The sequence below is a fragment of the Piliocolobus tephrosceles genome, chromosome 12, assembly GCF_002776525.5.
Source record: "Piliocolobus tephrosceles isolate RC106 chromosome 12, ASM277652v3, whole genome shotgun sequence".
Taxonomy (NCBI): domain Eukaryota; kingdom Metazoa; phylum Chordata; class Mammalia; order Primates; family Cercopithecidae; genus Piliocolobus; species Piliocolobus tephrosceles.
The window spans coordinates 96,643,148-96,653,080 of NC_045445.1; the positions used below are offsets into that span (position 1 = coordinate 96,643,148).

Below are 9,933 nucleotides of genomic sequence, written 5' to 3' on the forward strand. Positions count from 1 at the left end.
GTTATCTAATCCCCTCTCTTAGCAAAATACTCATGCTGGTATTTTAAATTCATTAAATAAAAATAAATCTACTAAATAGGAAATTACATTCAGGAGACATGAAAATGTTATTCCCCTGGCACAAGTACATATTATAAACTATGACCACTAAGCACTAAGCTAAGTATTTTTTAAAGATATTTCTCAAGTTATGCTGTGTTACAATGCACTATGAACAAATATTTTGAATGCTGGCTGATCCAGGGTCTTTTAGACAAGATTATTGGTATTCTGGTGAACTCAAATGGAAAAGTGCCTCTCATCCTGAACTCATTTTACTGCACCAATGTTAGCTTTGTCATAAGGTTCTCCCAGTCCCCTTTCCTCAGTATGTATTAGGGAATACTTACTTTATGACCATTCCACTAGGGCTTAATTTGAGTGATGCCACCATGTGATACAAGTGTGATCTCAGTAGTGGGTTTATTTTGGGATGGCAGAGGAATGCAGGCTTGACCACAACCTATGAGAACAGAGAACTGATTTTCCAGTCATGGAGAAAAAGTTGTGGAGCCAGCATTATAGAACAGATTATAGAGAGTATAGGGAAGATGCCACCTGTTCATGTGGAGGCATATTTGGAAACTGAACACCTAAGATAAACTTATCTCATGTGATTTTTGACTCTCAGTAATTAACAATTGACACAGATCTGAGTGTGAGATTTTTGTGCAAGGGTAATATTATATGTTGATAAGTGGTAGTGATTCTGCAGGACATTTGGGCTACCTCTAAGAAAAAAGGAAAGTTAAAATATACAACTTAGTGATGGCTGAAAGCCATTTCTAAAAGGATGATACTGATATGTGTCATCTCTTTCAAAGCAAATGTAAAATGTGAGGTAAATAATTAACATTTGGGTGAAGAAAAACTGATAATTAGTTAAATATGTAGAAACAGTTACTGAAGATGACCAGAAATTTCTAATTTTAAATGAGAAATAGCAGAAGCCAGTGAGTCAACCATGGGATGTTTGCCAACTTGTTCAGTGTAAATGTAAAGGTTAAACTGCTGAGAGATAAAATGAGGCCTAAATGAGGACAACCTACTTTCTGTGAGACTTGTTCTAGAACCAGAGCACTGACTTTCTGGTATTTGAGGTTGGTGCATGGGCCCCGGAGGGAAAAGACAGGTTTGGGGAACCAGTGGGATTCAGGAGGCTTTGACCATCCTCTCATCAACAAACATTCACCTTATCTTTTCACGCACGAAATCTGCCAACCATGCCTGAAAACACCAAGTGCAAAGCTCTAGATGAGGGCATGGCAACACCTGAGGGCTTGACTATCCGAATGGGTACATGTGACATTTTAATGTCACTGAGAGACATCAAGTATGTGTGGTCACTGGTGAGAACTGGACAGTTTGGGGCTAGTATTTGTCCAGAAGGCATAATAATGCTATACATATGACATTTTCTTTCTGCATTGTCAATGGATCATCAATGGACTTAGGTTGTTTCCATTTATTGGCTATTATAAATAATGCAGCAATAAACATGGGGTGCAGGTACCTCTTTGATTTCATTTGCTTCTGATACATATGCAGGAGTGGTATTGCTGTATCATATGGTTAGTTGTTCTGTTTTTAATTTTTTGAGAAATCTTCATAATGTTTTCCATAATGACTTTACTAGTTCATATTCCCACCAACAGTGTATCAGGTCTCCAGTTTCTCCACATCTTCACCAACAGGTTTTATCTTTTGACTTATTGATAATACTCATCCTAACAGGTGTGAGGTGGTGTCTTATTTTGGTTTTGATTTTCATTTCCTGATTATTCATAAGGTTGAACATTGTTTCACATACTTTCAGCCACGTGTAAGTCTTTGGAAAAATATTGACCCAGTTCCTTTACCTATTTTTTAAATCAGGGTTTTTTTTTGCTGTTGATTTGTAGGAGTTTCTTATATATTTTAGTTATTAACTCCTTATAGGACATATGATTACAAATATTTCCTCTCAAACCATAGGCTGTCTTTTCATTTCATTGATTCTTTTTTCCTTTGCTGTGAAGGAACATTTTAGTTTGATGTAGTTCCACTTGTTTATTTTTGCTTCTGTTACCTGTGCTTTTGGAATGTTCTTTGTGTATAAAAATGTGATTTTAATTTGGTATATTGATTTTGTATCTTGTATTTTATTGAATTTACTTAGTAGTTCTAATAGTCTATTTTTGTTAAGTCATTTGGGTTTAGGTTTAGGGCTTTCTATATGTATGATCATGTCTTCTGGAAATGGAGATAATTTTTCTTCTTCCTTTCTGATTTGAATGATTTTTATTTCTTGACCTTACCTAGTTGCTCTGGATAGCAATCCCAGCGCCTTGTTAAAAATAAGTGATAAGACTGCAAAAACATACCAAATTGTAAAGACCATCGACACTATAAAGAAACTGCATCAAATAATGGGCAAAAAAAAAAAAACAGCTAGCATCATAATGACAGAATCAGATTCACATATAACAATATTAACCTTAAATGTCAATGGGCTAAATGTCCCAAATAGAAGACATAGACTGGCAAATTGAATAAAGAGTCAAGACCCATCAGTCTGCTGTCTTCAGGAGACCTATCTCACGTGCAAAGACACATATAGGCTCAAAATAAAGGGATGGAGAAATATTTACCAAGCAAATGGAAAGTAAAAAAAAAGCAGGAGTTGCAATCCTAATCTCTGATAAAGCAGACTTTATACCAATAAAGATCAGAAGAGACAAAGAAGGGCATTACATAATGGTAAAGAGAACAATGCAACAAGAAGAGCTAACTATCCTAAATACATATGTACCTAATACTGGAGCACCCAGATTCATAAAGCAAGTTCTTAGAGACTTAGACCCCCACACAGTAATAGTGGGAGACTTTAACACCCCACTGTCAATATTAGACCCATCAATGAAACAGAAAATTAACAAGGATATTCAGGATATGAATTCAGCTCTAGACCAAGTGGACCTAATAGATACCTACAGTACTCTCCACCCCAAATCAACAGAATATACATTCTTCTCAGGACCTCATCGCACTTATTCTAAAACTGACCACATAATTGGAAGTAAAACACTCCTCAGCAAATGCAAAAGAACAGAAATCATAACAGTCTCTCAGAGCACAGTGCAATCGAATTAGAACTCAGGATTAAGGAACTCACTCAAAACCGCACAACTACATGGAAACTGAACAACCTGCTCCTGAATGACTACTGGGTAAATAACGAAATGAAGGCAGAAATAAAGATGTTCTTTGAAACCAATGAGAACAAAGACACAACATACCAGAATCTCTGGGACACATTTGAAGCAGTGTGTAGAGGGAAATTTATAGCACTAAATGTCCAGAAGAGAAAGCAGGAAAGATCTAAAATCAACACCCTAACATCAAAATTAAAAGAACTAGAGAAGCAAGAGCAAACAAATTCAAAAGTCAGCAGAAGACAAGAAATAACTAAGATCAAAGCAGAACTGAAGGAGATAGAGACACAAAAAGCCTTACAAAACATCAATGAATCCCAGAGCTGGTTTTTTGAAAAGATAAACAAAATTGATAGACCGCTAGCAAGACTAATAAAGAAGAAGAGAGAAGAATCAAACAGATGCAATAAAAAATGATAAAGGGGATATCACCACCGATCCCATAGAAATACAAACTACCATCAGAGAATACTATAAACACCTCTATCCAAATAAACTAGAAAATCTAGAAGAAATGGATAAGTTCCTGGACACATACACCCTCCCAAGACTAAACTAGGAAGATGTAGAATCCCTGAATAGACCAATAACAAGTTCTGAAATTGAAGCAGTAATTAATAGCCTACCAACCAAAAAAAGTACAGGATCAGATGCATTCACAGATGAATTCTACTAGAGGTACAAAGAGGAGCTGGTACCATTCCTTCTGAAACTATTCCAAACAATAGAAAAAGAGGGAATCCTCCGGAACTCATTTTATGAGGACAGCATCATCCTGATACCAAAACCTGGCAGAGACACAACAAAAAAAAAGACAATTTCAGGTCAATATCCCTGATGAACAATGATGCAAAAATCCTCAATAAAATACTGGCAAACTGAATCCAGCAGCACATCAAAAAGCTTACCCACCACAATCAAGTCTGTTTCATAGCTGGGATGCAAGACTGGTTCAACATACACAAATCAATAAATGTAATCCAGCATATAGACAGAACCAAAGACAAAAACCACATGATTACCTCAACAGATGCAGAAAAGGCCTTTGACAAAATTCAACACCCTTCATGCTAAAAACTGTCAATAAATTAGGTATCGATGGAACGTATCTCAAAATAATAAGAGCTATTTATGACAAACCCACAGCCAATATCATACTGAATGGACAAAAACTGGAAGCATTCCCTTTGAAAACTGGCACAAGACAGGGATGCCCTCTCTCACCACTCCTATTCAACATAGTATTGAAAGTTTTGGCCAGGGCAATCAGGCAAGAGAAAGAAATAAAGGGTATTCAAACAGGAAAAGAGGAAGTCAAATTGTCTCTGTTTGCAGATGACATGATTGTATATTTAGAAAACCCCATCATCTCAGCCCAAAATCTCCTTAAGCTGATAAGCAACTTCAGCAAAGTCTCAGGATTCAAAATCAATGTGCAAAAATCACAAGCATTCTTATACACCACTAACAGACAAACAGAGAGCCAAATCATAAGTGAACTCCCATTCACAATTGCTACAAATAGAATAAAATACCTAGGAATACAACTTACAAGGGATGTGAAGGACCTCTTCAAGGAGAACTACAAAACCCGGCTCAAGGAAATAAGAGGGGACACAAACAAATGGAAAAACATTCTTCTCATGGATAGGAAGAATCAATAGCATGAAAGTGGCCATACTGCCGAAAGTGTTTATAGATTCAATGCTATACCCATCAAGCTACCATTGACTTTCTTCACATAATTGGAAAAAACTACTTTAAACTTCATATGGAACCAAAACAAGAGCCTGCATAGCCAAGACAATCCTAAGCAAAAAGAACAAAGCTGGAGGCATCACGTTACCTGACTTCAAACTATACTACAGGGCTACAGTAACCAAAACAGCATGGTACATGGTACTGGTACCAAAACAGTTATATAGTCCAATGGAACAGAACAGAGGCCTCAGAATTAACACCACACATCTACAATCATCTGATATTTGAAAAACCTGACACAAACAAGCAATGCGAAAAGGATTCCCTATTTAATAAATGCTGTTGGGAAAACTGGCTAGCCATATGCAGAAAACTGAAACTGGACCTCTTCCTTACGCCTTATACAAAAATTAACTTAAGATGGATTAAAGACTTAAACGTAAGACCTAAGGCCATAAAAATGCTAGAGGAAAACCTAGGCAATACCAATCAGGACATAGGCATGGGCGAAGACTTCATGTCCAAAACACCAAAAGCAATGGCAACAGAAGTCAAAATTTTCTAATGGAATCTAATTTAACCAAAGAGATTTTGCAGAGCAAAAGAAACTATCATCAAAGTGAACAGGCAACCTACAGAATGAGAGAAAATTTTTGCAATCTATCCATCTGAAAAAGGTCTAATATCCAGAATCTATAAGGAACTTAAATTTACAAGAAAAAAATGAACAACCCCATCAAAAAGTGGGCAAAGGATATGAACAGACACTTTTCAAAAGAAGATATTTATGCAGCCAACAGACATGAAAAAATGCTCATCATCACTGGAGAAATACAAATCAAAACTGCAATGAGATACCGTATCACGCCAGTTAGAATGGCAATCATTAAAATCATTAAAATGTCAGGAAACTACAGATGCTGGAGAGGATGTGGAGAAATAGGAACACTTTTACACTGTTGGTGGGAGTGTAAATTAGTTCAACCACTGTGGAAGACTGTGGTGATTCCTCAAGGATATAGAGCTAGAAATACCATTTGACCCAGCAATCCCATTATGGGTATATACCCAAAGGATTATAAATCAGTCTACTGTAAAGGCACATGCACACATATGTTTATTGTGGCATAATTCACAATAGCAAAGACTTGGAATCAACCCAAATGTCCATCAATGATAGACTGGATAAAGAAAATGTGGCACATATATGCCATGAGATACTATGCAGCCATAAAAAAGATGAGTTCATGTCCTTTGTAGGGACATGGATGAAGCTGGAAACCATCATTCTCAGCAAACTAACACAAGAACAGAAATCCAAACACCACATGTTCTCACTCATAAGTGGGAGTTGAACAATGAGAACACATGGACACAGGGAGGAGAACATCACACACTGAGGCCTATTAATGGGTGGAGGAATAGGAGGGGGATAGCATTAGGATAAACACCTAGTGTAGGTAATGGGTCGACGGGTGCAGCAAAGCCCATGGTGTGTGTATACCTGTGTATAACTGCATGTTCCATTCTGTACATGTATCCCAGGACTTAAAGTATAATAAAATACAAAAATAAAAATAAGTGACAAGAGTGGTCATCCTTACTTTATATTGGATCTTAGAGTGAAAGCTTTTAATTTTTCCTCATTTATTATATTAGCTATGGCATTTTCATATATATCCGTTATTGTATTGAAATAAGTTGCTTGGGTACCTATTTTGTTGACAGTTTTAATCGTGAATGGATGTTGAACTTTGTCAAATGGATTTTATGCATCTATTCAGATGATCATGTCGATTTTTTCTTTCATTTTCTTTTTTTTTTTTTCCTAAGTTAGCTTTAATTTTTTTTTTTTTTATTATACTTTAAGTTCTAGGGTACATGTGCATAACGTGCAGGTTTGTTACATATGTATACATGTGCCATGTTGGTGTGCTGCACCCATCAACTCGTCAGCACCCATCAATTCATCATTTATATCAGGTATAACTCCCCAATGCAATCCCTCCCCCCTCCCCCCTCCCCATGACAGGCCCCATTGTGTGATGTTCCCTTCCCGAGTCCAAGTGAGCTCATTGTTCAGTTCCCACCTATGAGTGAGAACATGCGGTGTTTCGTTTTCTCTTCTTGTGATAGTTTGCTAAGAATGATGGTTTCCAGCTGCATCCATGTCCCTACAAAGGACGCAAACTCATCCTTTTTTATGGCTGCATAGTATTCCATGGTGTATATGTGCCACATTTTCTTAATCCAGTCTGTCACTGATGGACATTTGGGTTGATTCCAAGTCTTTGCTATTGTGAATAGTGCTGCAATAAACATACGTGTGCATGTGTCTTTGTAGTAGAATAATTTATAATCCTTTGGGTATACACCCAGTAGTGGGATGGCTGGGTCATATGGTACATCTAGTTCTAGATCTTTGAGGAATTGCCATACTGTTTTCCATAATGGTTGAACTAGTTTACAATCCCACCAACAGTGTAAAAGTGTTCCTATTTCTCCACATCCTCTCCAACACCTGTTGTTTCCTGATTTTTTAATAATTGCCATTCTAACTGGTGTGAGATGGTATCTCATTGTGGTTTTGATTTGCATTTCTCTGATGGCCAGTGATGATGAGCATTTTTTCATGTGTCTGTTGGCTGTATGAATGTCTTCTTTTGAGAAATGTCTGTTCATATCCTTTCCCCACTTTTTCATGGGGTTGTTTGTTTTTATCTTGTATATTTGTTTGAGTTCTTTGTAGACTCTGGAAATTAGCCCTTTGTCAGATGAGTAGATTGCAAAAATTTTCTCCCATTCTGTAGGTTTCCTGTTCACTCTGATGGTAGTTTCTGTTGCTGTGCAGAAGCTCTTTAGTTTAATTAGATCCCAATTGTCAATTTTGGCTTTTGCTGCCGTTGCTTTTGGTGTTTTAGACATGAAGTCCTTGCCCATGCCTATGTCCTGAATGGTACTACCTAGATTTTCTTCTAGGGTTTTTATGGTATTAGGTCTAACATTTAAGTCTCTAATCCATCTTGAATTAATCTTTGTATAAGGAGTAAGGAAAGGATCCAGTTTCAGCTTTCTACTTATGGCTAGCCAATTTTCCCAGCACCATTTATTAAATAGGGAATCCTTTCCCCATTTCTTGTTTCTCTCAGGTGTGTCAAAGATCAGATGGTTGTAGATGTGTGGCATTATTTCTGAGGACTCTGTTCTGTTCCATTGGTCTATATCTCTGTTTTGGTACCAGTACCATGCTGTTTTGGTTACTGTAGCCTTGTAGTATAGTTTGAAGTCAGGTAGCGTGACGCCTCCGGCTTTGTCCTTTTGACTTAGGATTGTCTTGGCAATGCGGGCTCTTTTTTGGTTCCATATGAACTTTAAAGCAGTTTTTTCCAATTCTGTGAAGAAACTCATTGGTAGCTTGATGGGGATGGCATTGAATCTGTAAATAACCTTGGGCAGTATGGCCATTTTCACGATATTGATTCTTCCTATCCATGAGCATGGTATGTTCTTCCATTTGTTTGTGTCCTCTTTGATTTCACTGAGCAGTGGTTTGTAGTTCTCCTTGAAGAGGTCCTTTACATCCCTTGTAAGTTGGATTCCTAGGTATTTTATTCTCTTTGAAGCAATTGTGAATGGAAGTTCATTCCTGATTTGGCTCTCTGCTTGTCTATTACTGGTGTATAAGAATGCTTGTGATTTTTGCACATTAATTTTGTATCCTGAGACTTTGCTGAAGTTGCTTATCAGCTTAAGGAGATTTTGGGCTGAGATGATGGGGTTTTCTAAATATACAATCATGTCATCTGCAAACAGGGACAATTTGACTTCTTCTTTTCCTAACTGAATACCCTTGATTTCTTTCTCTTGCCTGATTGCCCTAGCCAGAACTTCCAACACTATGTTGAATAGGAGTGGTGAGAGAGGGCATCCCTGTCTTGTGCCAGTTTTCAAAGGGAACTTTTCCAGTTTTTGCCCATTCAGTATGATATTAGCTGTGGGTTTGTCATAAATAGCTCTTATTATTTTGAGGTACGTTCCATCAATACCGAATTTGTTGAGAGTTTTTAGCATGAAGGGCTGTTGAATTTTGTCAAAAGCCTTTTCTGCATCTATTGAGAGAATCATGTGGTTCTTGTCTTTGGTTCTGTTTATATGCTGGATTACATTGATTGATTTGCGAATGTTGAACCAGCCTTGCATCCCAGGGATGAAGCCCACTTGATCATGGTGGATAAGCTTTTTGATGTGCTGCTGAATCCGGTTTGCCAGTATTTTATTGAGGATTTTTGCATCGATGTTCATCAGGGAGATTGGTCTAAAATTCTCTTTTTTTGTTGTGTCTCTGCCAGGCTTTGGTATCAGGATGATGTTGGCCTCATAAAATGAGTTAGGGAGGATTCCCTCTTTTTCTATTGATTGGAATAGTTTCAGAAGGAATGGTAGCAGCTCCTCCTTTTACCTCTGGTAGAATTCAGCTGTGAATCCATCTGGTCCTGGGCTTTTTTTGGTGGGTAGGCTATTAATTGTTGCCTCAATTTCAGAGGCTGCTATTGGTCTATTCAGGGATTCAACTTCTTCCTGGTTTAGTCTTGGGAGAGTGTAAGTGTCCAGGAAATTATCCATTTCTACTAGATTTTCTAGTTGATTTGCGTAGAGGTGTTTATAGTATTCTCTGATGGTAGTTTGTATTTCTGTGGGGTCGGTGGTGATATCCCCTTCATCATTTTTTATTGCGTCTATTTGATTCCTCTCTCTTTTCTTCTTTATTAGCCTTGCTAGCGGTCTGTCAATTTTGTTGATCTTTTCAAAAAACCAACTCCTGGATTCATTGATTTTTTGGAGGGTTTTTTGTGTCTCTATCTCCTTCAGTTCTGCTCTGATCTTAGTTATTTCTTGCTTTCTGCTAGCTTTTGAATGTGTTTGCTCTTGCCTCTCTAGTTCTTTTAATTGTGATGTTAGAGTGTCAATTTTAGATCTTTCCTGCTTTCTCTTGTGGGCA

General features: G+C 37.4%; 1 protein-coding gene across 1 annotated transcript in view; it reads left to right on the top strand.

The window, feature by feature from the left end:
• Nucleotides 1-1,262: 1,262 nt before the first annotated feature.
• Nucleotides 1,263-9,933, top strand: part of CCDC22 (coiled-coil domain containing 22) — a 19,006-nt gene continuing 10,335 nt past the window's right edge. Inside the window, exon 1 of the mRNA XM_031936605.1 lies at nucleotides 1,263-1,335. Coding sequence (XP_031792465.1) covers nucleotides 1,263-1,335 — 73 coding nt within the window. The remainder of the gene's footprint in view (nucleotides 1,336-9,933) is intronic.